Source organism: Zalophus californianus, chromosome 17 (genome assembly GCF_009762305.2).
Source record: "Zalophus californianus isolate mZalCal1 chromosome 17, mZalCal1.pri.v2, whole genome shotgun sequence".
Classification (NCBI taxonomy): Eukaryota; Metazoa; Chordata; class Mammalia; order Carnivora; family Otariidae; genus Zalophus; species Zalophus californianus.
In genome coordinates this window covers 57,158,912-57,171,866 of record NC_045611.1, presented here as the reverse complement: position 1 = coordinate 57,171,866, position 12,955 = coordinate 57,158,912, and the positions used below count along the sequence as shown (strand labels likewise).

Here is a 12,955-nt window from a genome sequence, read left to right as displayed (position 1 = left end):
AGGGGTGGGGGTGGGGAGGGGGGAGACAGAGACACACAGATGGAAAGTCAGAGACAAAGGAAAGAAGGACAGTGTCAGAGAGACAGAGAGACCGGAACCAGAGCCATATAAGAGAAAGCACCCCTTCTACTCCTTCTGTCAATAAATATTCTCCAAGGACCTACTGTGTGCGGAGCACAGGGACTTCAAAGCATAGAGTGCAGCCTGCTGGAAGGGAGTGGGGCGCCCAGAGGTTGGAGGTCACCTGACCCAGCCTGGGTTCAAGGCAGTGCTGATGGGGTGGAGGGGTCCCCAAGCAGCCAGGAGGTGCCAGGATCCTGAATGTGGAGCCAGAGTTGGGGCAGGGCAGCCTCAGAGCTGGGACTCTAGGTTGGAGAAAGGAATTCTCTGGCCCTCCCCGCCCCTCGGGGGCGGGGCTGAGGCTCCGCTATAAACCCCAGGGTGCTTCGGGGGTGCTTCAGCGCGGTCCGCAAGGCTCTGTCCCGCCGCTCGCTGACTCTGCAGACCCAGCCTTAGGTAATGGTCCCAGGGACTTTGTACTTGGGGGAGAGGACAGGAGGGGTGTGAAGGACCATGGAGGTGGACAGGGCACACAATGAAGGCTTGAATTCCGGGGAAACTCAGACTTCACGGGGACTGAGGACTGAGGTATTAGGATTTGGGAGTTACAGAGTCTGGGGTGCCAAGATTGGGGTGTCCCAGAATATAACACCTTCAGACCTAAGAGGTGTGAGATCTGAGGGAATCTCAGGAATTGGGGGTTGCTGGGTTTGGATGTTTGATGGTCTGGGGGTCAGGACAGGGAGCTTCTGGGGATTTGAGAATTGAGGTCTCCAGGTCTGAGGCCTTATGACTGGAGGTGTCAAAATTTGGGGCATCGTGAATGCACCTCTGAGCTTGGGCATCTGGGTTTTGGGGTCTCAAGATTTTGAGGCTTCAGAATGTAGGTGTCAAGACCTAGGGCATCAAGATCTGAGGATGTCTCAGCCCAGAGTCTGGAGTCTCAGGAACTGGGGTCTCAGAATCTGGAGACATGAAACCAGGGGCATCATCAATTGGGGTCTCAGAATTTGGGGGTGCTCTTAACCTGGGCACTGTGGGTCCTGGGGGATCTCAAAGGTGGGGTGCTGTCTATGTAGGGGTCAGGATGAGGTCTATGGACAGGGCTGCTCTTGATGAGTCCAACCTCCTCCAAGGCTGTGGGTGGTGGGGCGAGGAGGGGACAGATGGCAAGATAATGGGGGGGGAGTGTGTGTGAGAGGGAGCGGGTGTGACTAATTCTCCCAGGAGCCTCCCCCCCTTGAATCCCTTCTTAGGAAATGTCCTCTGTTTCACCATGTACGACATCCCCCCCGAAATAGCCTTTGGGGGGTGGGGCGGCTATTGTCTTCAGGCCACAGTCCCTTCCCAAATACCTTCTCCTAATCCCCACTCAGATCAGGTTCCCATGTACATGTCATAAGACAAAAGAGGACAGCTGTGGTGGTGGAGGGGCAGGAGTGCAGCTTTGGGGCTGTGCCCCCCCACACCTCCCAGAGCCCTTCCCTGTCAGGGCCCCCAGCCCCTCCTCCCTCAGACCCAGGAGTCCAGGAACCCCAGCCCCTCCTCCCCTAACCCCTCCTCCGTCAGACCCAGGAGTCCGGACCCCCAGCCACCTCCTCCCTCAGACCCAGGGGTCCAGGCCCCCAGCCCCCTCCTCCCTCAGACCCAGGAGTCCAGACCCCCAGCCCCTCCTCCCTCAGACCCAGGAGTCCAGACCCCGGCCCCCTCCTCCCTCAGACCCAAGAGTCCAGACCCCCAGCCCCCTCCTCCCTCAGACCCAGGAGTCCCAGCCCCCGGCCCCTCCTCCCTCAGACCCAGGAATCCAGGCCCCCAGCCCCCTCCTCCCTCAGACCCAGGGGTCCAGGCCCCCAGCCCCCTCCTCCCTCAGACCCAGGGGTCCAGGCCCCCAGCCCCCTCCTCCCTCAGACCCAGGGGTCCAGGCCCCCAGCCCCCTCCTCCCTCAGACCCAGGGGTCCAGGCCCCCAGCCCCTCCTCCCTCAGACCCAGGGGTCCAGGCCCCCAGCCCCCTCCTCCCTCAGACCCAGGAGTCCAAACCCCAGTCCCTCCTCCCTCAGACCCGGGACTCTGGCCCCCAGCCCCTCCTCCACCGGGACCGCACCTCACTCGCGTGTTCTCTGGTCCTCAGGTCATACAGGATGTCGGACACCGAAGAGCAGGAATATGAGGAGTGAGTGGCGCTGGCGGGAGGGCTGGGGGCGTGGAGAGGGGGGACACTCTCCCACCTCCAACACGTCTAACCCTGCCTCTCGCCCTTTCCTTCCCACCCCTGCCCTCAGGGAGCAGCCCGAAGGTGAGTGGGCAGTGGGCGGGGCTCGGCGTCCTGGGGACACGCACGCGGGAGGCGAGGGGACAGCGGGGTCACCCGCCGCCCCCGCGCCCACCCTCCGGGGTTGCGGGGCCCTTCGCGTGGGCTCTCCGCACGGCCGGCGGCCCCCCCGCGGGGCTCCTCACCCTGCCTTCTCTGCCCCCGCCCCCCTTTCCAGAAGAGGAGGCTGCGGAAGAGGAGGAGGAAGGTGAGGCCTGACCCCCGCAGGTCTGCAGCCGGACGCAGCACCGCGGGGCCGGGGGGGGGCGGGGGGGGGGGCGCGGGGCCGGCCGGCACTGGGCTCCCGACCGCCCCGGCTTCAGGTCCTTTAACAGCCTCTCCCCTCTCTTTCCTCTCTGCCCCCACACCCCGGCCTGGCCGCTCCCCCTCGCTCCCCCATCCTCGCTTCTCCCCCTGCCTCCTCCTCCCCAGCCGCCGAGGAGCCGGAGCCGGTGGCAGAGCCAGGTAACCGCGGCTGCTTCGCTTCTCGAGCTGGATTTCCACCGGCACTGACCCCTGCGAGGACCCCCTGCGCCCCCGCAACCCGCCCAGGCCCGGTCCTTTAAGCCCCGGAGAGCTCGCGCGCCCTCTGGTGTCCACGAAGGGAAATCGCCTCGCTGAGGCTTTAACCCTTTCCCTTCTTTCTTAAAGAGACCGACACCCAAGCCTTCTTCCCCAACCTGGAGGAATACTTGTAGAAGGGTTGGATGTTTGCGGACAGGCACCCCGCCCCCATCTTCGCCCCCGACCCTGTCATTTTTTTCCCTCCATATACATTCAAACGTTGGGGCCTGAGTTGCAGAAGGGGCTTTCCCTGAGGGTCTGGATTCCTGTGTCCCCAGAGGGGAGGGGCTGGGGACACCCTGCAGTGCTAGGTGTAAATGGAGAAGAGCAGGAGCTCTGGGTATGTAGAAAGAGGAAGGTCTGGGGGGTTTGGACCCCTGGGTTCCCAGAGAAGTGGGAGGGGGATCCCCACACCAGCTCTGAATGTATATCTGATGCGTGTGACCCTCTTCCGCCTTTACAGCCTACCTGATTTCCCTTCTCCCCTCTTCTCCCCCCACTCATGCCTCTCCCCCAGAGCTGCTCCTGGGGGCTGTGGCTTGGAGGGGGGGTTCCCTCCTCTGGGTGTGTCAGGCCCACCCCCATGAACTCTTGCTAATTATCTCTTTGTATCTCCCCACTAGAAGAGGAGCGCCCCAAACCAAGGTAAGATCCTGGAGGGCTGGGGGGAGGGTCCCAATCACATCCTCCTAAATATGTCCCCTACCCCCAGAGATAGGGTGTGAGAAAGGCAGAAAAGCAGAGTGAGGCACTTGAAACAGGAAAGGACAGTGATTTCTTCTTTCAGCAAATGGTCCACAGAACTTTCCATGGCATTTGGTGAGTCAGATCCCATCTGCTCTGTTGGTGAAACAGACCCAGATACAGTGATGGTAGCACACAAGAGGGCCCTATGTTTGCCCTAGGCAGTCACAGAAGGCTTCCCAGGGGAGGTGATGCCAGAGTCCTGAGGGATGAGGAGTTCACTAGCTGAAGGAAGTGGGAGGGATAGTGTAGAGGAGAAAGCTGTGGAGAGCACGCACGGTGCAGTGGCTGGATCTAGACCACTCTTTCGGGGAGCAGATACAGACACAGGTCATTCTGATGATGGAGGTCCTATACTAGGCAGATCTGTGGAGGCCATGAGAGCTAGCGGGGGCAGAGGGTCCTGGAGGAGGTGACACTGGGGCCAAAGCTTGAAGAGGCAAGGAGGCAGCAATGTGAGCATGAGAAAAAAACCTAGAAGCAGAGTTCTGTGGGTTGATATGGGCAGTGGTGCCAATTTCATTGTGGCTAGAGCATAGAGTGGAAGAAGGGGTAGGTCCGCACAGGGTTTTGAGCAGAGGAGGCATTGGATCAGATCTGAGAGGGAGCAAGGGGGATCAGGGAAGGCTTGTTGGAGGCGGCAAGGCCCCTGGGGATGCAGTATATCAGGAGAAGGGCATTACAGGCAGAGGGAACAGCATGCAAAGGCCCAGGCGTGCAAAGGCACATGGCATAGCCAGGGAACCATGAGATGTGGTGTGTGTCTGTGAGGGAGGAGAGAAGTTGCTGGAGGAGTTGACTGGGGCCAGATGGAGAAGGGCTTTGAATGCTGAGTTGCTTGGACTTTGTCTTAAGGGTGAGCTCTGAGCTAAAGTCATGAAGGAAGATGAACTGAAGGTGGACAGCTGGAGTCTGGGAGGCCAGGAGGAGGCTGGTATGAAGGTTCACAGGGGAGGGACTGAGGCCTGAGCTGGGCAGGGGGCGTGGGTGGGACAGGGGGAACAGACTGGGGACACGCCAAGGCGAAGAGGCCAGGACTTTCTGTTGGGGCAAGGGGAGGGAGGAGGTGAGGGTCTGGGCTGAGAACCCGAGGGGTGGTGCAGCCACCACTCCATCTTGGGGAAGTTGATGGGCTCGGTGGAGGCATGGTGTATGAGAATGCCGGAAACGTCCAGGAAGCACCCGTAAACCTGAGTCTGGGATCTCGGAGAGAGTCTGGGCTGGAGACAGAGGTGGTGAATCCTCGGTAATTGACGATAATCGAAGTCACCCGAGCGAATGACGTGGATCGTGAGAGTTTCCTATGCATGAATAAAAGGGCGAAACTCTTTAAAGGGCTTTCTGGGGACAAGGAGACAGAGATGGGGCAGCCAGAGGAGTCGGAAGCAAATCAGGCGATGGACGGTGCCGTCTTAAAAAGCAGAGAATTCGAATATAGGTGTGGGCGGCAGGCCGACCCCTAGGGCAGCAACACCCAATACAGATTTCATGCAAGCCACATATGTAAAAATATCTGTATTTTTACAAGCTGCACTTTAAAAAGTAAAACAAAACAGGTAAAAATTAATCTTCATAGCATTTTCTTAATTCAACCCGTTATATCTGAAATGTCATCATTTCAACATGTAATTGATAGGAGACATTATTTGTGAAATATATTACATTTTTCTGTTTGAACCAAGGGTTTGAAATCCAGCATGTTTCACAGACAGCCCATAGAATCTCGATTCGGACCAGTCCCCTGTCAGGTGCCCGAAGCTGGCTGCCACACTGGACAGCGCTCCATCAGGGTGCTCAGGCTGCTCAGTCTTTTCCCCTTTCCACCCATCAGGCCTGTGGTCCCTCCTCTGATTCCCCCGAAGATCCCAGAAGGGGAACGTGTGGACTTCGATGTAAGTAAAGGACACCCAGTCCCCAGGTGCCTTTGTGCAAATTAGGAAGAGGTGCCCCTGGCTTCTCCCTTCTTTTGGAGTACCCTAAAATGGACCGCATGGGCCGCTAGTGCCACCTGCTGGGAACATCGCGAACAGTGGCCCCTGTCCCCTAAACGGTCCAAGCCGGTCTTTGCAGTCAAGGGCCCTGCCACGACGTGTCTCAGAGGCGCTCACAGGTGGGGGCCTGGTCCCCCGCACCGCCTGCGAATGACGCGGCCCCCACCCTCGGTCCTGCAGGACATCCACCGGAAGCGCATGGAGAAAGATCTGCTGGAGCTGCAGACGCTCATTGACGTACATTTTGAACAGCGGAAGAAAGAGGAAGAGGAGCTCATTGCGCTGAAAGAGCGCATTGTGAGTGGAGGGAGGCGGGGTTCTGCAGATTCCTCCCTCACCCCGTGCCGTCCTGGGTCTGGCAATGGTTCCTGTCCAGTGCAGACCTGAGGCTGAATCATTTGGGAACTTGTCCAAGTCGGTGACCACACTCAAACTTGCTCATCTCTGCTCTTGACCTGCTTGGGGAGGGGGCGTCCCTGCACCTCCTCATTCTTCTCTCCCCGCCCCCCCCCCCCCCCCCGCAGGAGCGGCGCCGGGCTGAGAGAGCTGAACAGCAGCGCTTCCGAACCGAGAAGGAGCGTGAGCGTCAGGCCAAACTGGCGGTGGGTGCCTCCCCTGCCCTGAGAGACCAAGTGTTTCTTCTTCAGTGGGATGCTCTATTTCCCATTCATGATCTTTTCTGCGGTCCTGAGAAAGTACTTGCGCTGTATTATTCAAGAATCTCTCAGTTGGAAGGGACAGAAACCCCAGCCCAAACTGGATTCAGCAGAAAGAGCATTTTATGTGCTCATATAACTAAAAAAGTGTAGAGTGTGACTTGCTTCAGGTATGGCTGGATCAAGGAACTCCAATAAGATTACAAAGACCCAGCTTTTCTCTTCCTAGCCCTGGGCCCATCTTTCTGTGGACACTGGGGTGATGAGGTCCTCAGGAGCTTGCCCGGGATGTTCCTGGTCTGAGCCCTGAAAATGCTGTATCTCATCAGTCCCAGGTGAACCAGATGGTCAGTCACCCTACCGGACACCTTCTTCTCAGGCAGGGGTGGCAAGTGACCACCAGCAACTCTGGCTATCACTCCTCTTTTATCTGTCTTCTACATCATTCTAGGATGAGTTCAGATTGGTCACCTGTCCATCTTGTAGCGAATTGCTGGCTAGCTGTAGGAGATTCGTGAGAATGCTCCCATTGGTGTAGGCTTTGGAAACAAGATCTGCCTTGGCATCGAGGAGTGGCACACTTGAATCACTTTTAAAGATTAGGAGTTGGGTGACATGGTAGGCATCGTACTGGTCTCCCAAAGATGTTCACATCCTAATTCCCAGAGTCTATGAATATGGTGCCTTGCATGGCAAAAGATGGTGCCTGTGATTAAGTTAAGGATCATGAGGTGGGAGATGATTCTGGATTATCCAGATGGACCTCATGTTATCACAAGGGTCCTTGCAAGAGGGAGGCTGTAGGGTCAGAGTCAGAGACGTTTGAAGATACTTTTCTGCTAGCTTAGAAGAGGGAGGAAGGGGCCAGGAGCCAAGGGAGGCAGGCAGCCCCTAGAAGTGAGGGCAAGAGAGTGAATTCTCTCCTAGAGCCTCCACAAGGAACCAGCCCTAGTCACTCCTTGATTTTAGCTCAGAAGACCCATTTTAGACTTCTGACCTGCAGAACTGTAAGGCGATAAACTTGTGCTATTTTTTAAAGATATGTATTTATTTATGTATTTATTTATTTATGTATTTATTTATTTATTTGACACAGATTGAGAGAGAAAGAGAGAGCACAAGTGGGGGGAGTGGCAGAGGGAGAGGGAGAAGCAGGTTCCCGCTGAGCAGGGACTTGAACATGAGACTCCATCCCAGGACCGTGGGATCAGGACCCAAGCTGAAGGCAGATGTTTAACCAACTGAGCCACCCAGGCGCCCCGAACTTGTGCTGTTTTAAGCCATTAAATTTGCAGATTTCAGCAGCGACAGGAGATTAATTCAGATGGGGCATGCTGGACATGCCAGAGCCGTCATACCCACCTCACCAGCCCTTTCGGTGGGGAGAGGAGTTGGTCTGGACAAGCCGCTGCTTCTGGAACATGGGGCTGCCCTCAGTAGACATCTGGAACCTCGTCCTCAGACTCAAGGCCAGCAGCCTCTTCAGTGCTCCAAGGCCCCCACCCCCATCGCCAGTCACCCTCCTGCATCCTCTGACACCGTTATTGTCACATGAGAATAAAGCAGACGAAGGCCCAGAGAGGGGGAGTATCTGCACTGAGGCCGCACAGCAGCGCTCAGCATTGGCCACTCAGATTAGAGGAATGCAGAAAAAAGCAGGAATATCCCTTTCCCATTTTGAAAGTTCTGCTTGGGGGATGTTAAGGCTCAGGGAGGAGAAGGGGCTTGCAGGTGGTCACACAGCCAGGCCTGGAAGGGCCAGGAGCAGAATGTCTGTGTTTTTGCCTGTTTGGACATGACCTTTGTCTCACGCACCGGGTCGACAGACCCCTGCTTCACTCAGCTCCCACATCCCCATCTCAGACCCCTTCCCTGCAGGGCTGCGACAGGCCTTGGGTTTAACACCCTTCTTCCCTCAGGAGGAGAAGATGCGGAAGGAGGAAGAGGAGGCCAAGAAGCGGGCTGAGGATGATGCCAAAAAGAAGAAGGTTCTATCCAATATGGGAGCCCATTTTGGGGGTTACCTGGTCAAGGTGAGTTCAGCCCACTGGGATCTAAGGTCTATGTTCCCAGGGAGGAAGCAACAGAGGACCTAGATTTCTGTTTCCTGATGGAGGTGGGGGCTGGGGGCTGGACTCCCGGGTCTGAGGGAGGAGGGGCTGGGGGCTGGACTCCCGGGTCTGAGGGAGGAGGGGCTGGGGGCCTGGACTCCCGGGTCTGAGGGAGGAGGGGCTGGGGTCTGGACTCCTGGGTCTGAGGGAGGAGGGGCTGGGGGCCTGGACTCCAGGGTCTGAGGGAGGAGGGGTTGGGGTCTGGACTCCTGGGTGTAGGGACAAGGTGGGGAGGAACCCCCTGGCTTCTGATCTAGCCCACAGTTCAGTGTGTCCCTTTCCCTACCCTCAGGCAGAACAAAAACGCGGTAAGCGCCAGACAGGTCGGGAGATGAAAGTGCGCATCCTGAGTGAGCGTAAAAAGCCTCTGAACATCGACCACATGGGAGAAGACCAGCTCCGGTAGGTGGGATCGGGGCTCAGGGTGGGAGGGGGCCGTTGAAAGACGGCGAGATAAGGGGACTCTTACCCAGCTCTGGGAGGGCAGAAGCCCAGGTCTGAGCCCTGGTGCTATGTGACTTTGGACAAGTGTGTCCCCCTCTCTGGGCCTCTGTTGTCTTCCCTGGGAAACATGTCACTGATATAAGACCCACTTTTTGTGGGTACCATGACCTGCAGAGTCTGGGAGGTAATATGGTGGGAAGCCAGAGAAGATGGCTCACCAAAAGTGAGGAGATTATGTTGACCTATTGATGTCCCTTGGAAACTCGGGAAGGCCCCATCTTTATGTGAATTAAAGCCAGACATGCTGGTGAGAACTTTCCAGCCAAGTCTCTACCCCATGGGACTCTATCTGCCCCTTTACCTCCCATTCACAGGACAGCCCATGTCTTGTGATACGCTGCTAGAGGGAAGGGTGCAGAGGGCTTTTCCTTCTGGGTTCTCATTGGTAGCTTGATGTTCTCTGGTCTGGGCATGACTCATAAAGTCAGAAACCCCCACTGCCCCAGAGGCAGCACAGTGAGGGGGACCGAAGCTCAGTGCCTGCTCCGTCACTCCACCAGCTGTGTGATCTTAGGCACGTTATGTAATTTTTCTGAGCCTCATTTTCCTTACTGGTAAGATGAGGCTGGGATAACAAAAGTCTACCTCATACACCTGTGAAAGATCAGTGAGGTGATGATGATGAAAAAGTCTACCTCATACACTTGTGAAAGGTCAGTGAGGTGATGATGATGATGAAAACAAAGTCTACCTCACACTCCTGTGAAAGGTCAGTGAGGTGATGATAATTGATGGTGATGCTGATGTTGGTGATGATGGTGATGGTGGTGGTGGTGGTGGCGGTGGTGGCGGCTGCAGCAGCCGTGCCCTATGGAGGGCTTACAACCCTGTGAGGTAGATACTATGATTATCCTCCTCTTAAAGATGAGGGACCTGAGGCACAGAGAGGTTAAGTAACCTTGCCAGGGTTGCACAACTTTGCAAGTGTAAGAGCTGGGATTTGAACCCTGGAGAAGTCTGGTGCAGCAGCCTGTGTTATAAAGAGGTGTGATGGTAGATGTTTAACAGCCAACTCTCCAGGGGCAGAAAAACTGACTGTAGCATTTGCTAGTTTCCATGATGTAACTATTCCCACCATGTGGATTTGAAACTACCAGTGTGAGAGGCTGCTCCCAAGAAAAGATGCACACAGTCAGGGTCAGCTTGTGGAGGCGTTTGCAAGGCTCTAGCCCCCAGCTCGCTATGTGCTCCCCCTTCTGAGCACGTTATCACAGGGCCCCGCATAAAGTAACATGTGGCTGGTGCTCATTCCCCCCTTTTCCTTTTATTTCTCTGTTCTCCCCCACACATCCACCCGTAACTTGAGTCCACTAATATTTAGGTCCGGTTACCTCAATTTTATTCATTAGTAAAGGTCATATGTGGGTCTATAACATTTTTCAAATAAAAATGTGCCCCAGAAGAGAGGGCAGTGGAAAGCTGGTAGCTAGCAAGACAAAAAAGCAACGCTAATAATAATAAAGTGAACAGTAACACTGACTTTAGTGTTTACTATGTTACATTATACATCCTATAACAGTTTTGTGATAGATTTTTATCAGTTAAGTTTGGCCTCTAGTGAAGACACCTGTCCATAGCAGCCTAAAATATAGAGGCTTCTTTTCTCACAGAGGAGAAATGTGAGACTAATTGGTATGAAACTCTAGAAAATCAATGGAGACCCAGACTCCTGTTTCTCTGCTCCACCACACTTAGCCCGATATTTCCATCCTCAAAATAACCTCGTGGTCCAATAGGGCTGCTGGGGCTCCAGCCAACACATCCAAGAAGCAGGAAGAAGTTGCATGGAAAGAGCCACAAAAGGCTTTCCGGGAAGCCCTACCCAGAGACCTGTTTTCATCCCATTGGCCACCCTACCTGCACAGGAGATTTGCGGCAGTGGCTTTTTAACTGGGCCTATCACAAAATGTTTCTAAGGAAGAACGGGAGAAGAGGTATAGAGCAGGCAGCCACAGTTTTACGGAGAGGGAGACAGGATCCTCTTACTTGGCAAAAGTCACAAACCAGAGAATGGCAAAGCTGGGGTTTGAAACAGGGCTTCCTGACTCCAGAGCGTGGGTCCTTAACCATTACATCGTTCTCCCTTAGGGAAATAGGAATTTTGAATGTGGAGACAGTGGGCAGAGATTAAAAACCCTTTTCTTCCATTCACTTTGAATATTTTGGCCTCGGATATTAATGAAATGGCAGCAGTGATGCCCCACTCCGAGTCTGGCCCTATGGCTTTGGGCAGTTCTCTCTGGGCTGAGAGAGGCCGGCCCCCTCCCTGACAGCCCGTCTGCCCTACCAGGGAGAAGGCCCAGGAACTGTCCGACTGGATCCACCAGCTGGAGTCCGAGAAGTTTGACCTGATGGAGAAGCTGAAGCAGCAGAAGTATGAGGTGAGACCCACCTCCCAGGGAGGACGGCGGCGCAGGGCAGGGGCGGGCGGAGGGCAGGGGCGGGCGTGTCCCCGTGGCTGTCTTCCCAGCATCTCCCTCTTTCCCGCGCAGATCAACGTGCTGTACAACCGCATCAGCCACGCCCAGAAGTTGTAAGTGTTCCTCCTCTGACTCTGGGGTTTGTCTCTCCTTCCTTGTGGCTCCCCTCACCCCTCCACACCGTGCAGTGTCCAGGACAGCCCCTGCCCCCAATGTCAACAGGCTGAGAACCCCGCGTCACTTCTGTTTCTTGCTCTGCCTCTCCCTGCTCCCTTTCTCCTGCTCGCTGTTCATCTATCTCTGTCTCCCACTTTCCGCCTCTTTCACCCCAGCCTTGGCCCCTCTTCCATGCTACCCACTCTCCGTCACCCATCCCTCCCTTCCCCCCAGCCCGTCCTCCTAAACGTCCATCAGCACCCACGGGAACACCCTGAGCTCACCTCCCAACATCAGCTCCCACAGATGGGTGGGAGCTGGCCGCAGATCATCAACCACACCATCCCAGCCGGTCAGCAGAGGACGCATTTGCCTGCCCCTTCTTCTGGGCAGGGCGAAGGGGAATTTGGAGGGGGGCGGACTTCTGAATTGAGGGCAGGTCCCATCTCAGAGGTTGGGGAGCCCCTCCTTCCTGACACCCTCTCCCTCTTCTCCTACAGCCGGAAGGGGGCAGGGAAGGGCCGTGTTGGAGGACGCTGGAAGTGAGGACCTGGGGCTGTGAGCGCCCTGAGGTGCTGGAGTGTGGGTCCCCTCTGTGGTTGAAATAAACGCGCCCCCTGCAGACACCTGCTAAGTTCTCTGGTGGTCATTACTACTAGCCTCCGGGCTTCATCTGACTTAGTGCCTGGAGAGCCCTAATAGTCACTGCGGTGGCAGGTAACGTTGAACCCTCCGCCGCAGGGAACGCAACACGGTGCGGCCACTTTGGAAACCAGTCTGGTAGTTCCTCAAAAAGCTAAGTGCAGAGTTACTGTAGGGCCCGGTAATTCCACTCCCGCGTATCTGCCTGCCACAAGTGAGAACATAGGTCAGTCCACATGCACGCTGGGTGCAGATGTTGGCAGCAACATTACTCAAAGCAGCCAAAAGGTGGAAACAGCCCAAATGTCCACCAACTGGCGGGTGGATACCAGGCGATGTTCCTCCGCCATAAAAAGGGGCGAGGCGCTGTGATGTCCACGAATCTCAAAGAATCATGGGGCTCGCTGAATGAAGCCAGACACAGAAGGCCACAGATTGTGTGATTTCATGTATGCGAATTGTCCAGAGGGCAAATCCATGGAGGCAGGAAGGAGATCGGTGGCTTCCAGGGGCTGGGGGAGGGCAGAATGGGGGTGCTGATAATGCTTGGAATTCCTAGTGATGGTGGTACGCGCAACCTTGTGAATATAAAAAGCCATTCAACTGTACCCCCTTTTTTTAAAAAAAAAGATTGTATTTATTTGGGAGATAGCACAAGCAAGGGGAGCGGCAGGCAGAGGGAGAGGCAGACTCCCTGCTGAGCCGGGAACCCATCAGGGTGGCTCGAGCCCCGGACCCTGGGATCGTGACCTGAGCTGAGCGCAGCCGCTTAACCAACTGAGCCATCCAGGCGCCCCCT

General features: G+C 55.9%; 1 protein-coding gene across 1 annotated transcript; it reads left to right on the top strand.

Moving 5' to 3' along the window:
- Positions 1 to 243: 243 nt before the first annotated feature.
- TNNT1 (troponin T1, slow skeletal type) lies at positions 244 to 12,148 on the top strand. The gene is made up of 14 exons (XM_027618478.2): positions 244 to 516; positions 2,189 to 2,230; positions 2,340 to 2,353; positions 2,547 to 2,576; positions 2,801 to 2,833; positions 3,556 to 3,577; positions 5,508 to 5,568; positions 5,848 to 5,964; positions 6,192 to 6,269; positions 8,243 to 8,356; positions 8,727 to 8,836; positions 11,229 to 11,319; positions 11,431 to 11,471; positions 12,015 to 12,148. The coding sequence occupies exons 2-14, from the start codon at positions 2,199 to 2,201 to the stop codon at positions 12,058 to 12,060; spliced, it is 789 nt and encodes a 262-aa protein (XP_027474279.1). The 5' UTR covers positions 244 to 516; positions 2,189 to 2,198; the 3' UTR covers positions 12,061 to 12,148.
- The last annotated feature ends 807 nt before the right edge of the window (positions 12,149 to 12,955 follow it).

Bases quoted from the DNA above. Each gene is read 5' to 3' on its own strand.
- TNNT1 (XM_027618478.2), top strand. From the start codon at position 2,199: ATGTCGGACACCGAAGAGCAGGAATATGAGGA. The intron at 3,578-5,507 runs GTAAGATCCTGG...TCCACCCATCAG, and splicing joins GAGGAGCGCCCCAAACCAAG to GCCTGTGGTCCCTCCTCTGA. The intron at 6,270-8,242 runs GTGGGTGCCTCC...TTCTTCCCTCAG, and splicing joins AGCGTCAGGCCAAACTGGCG to GAGGAGAAGATGCGGAAGGA.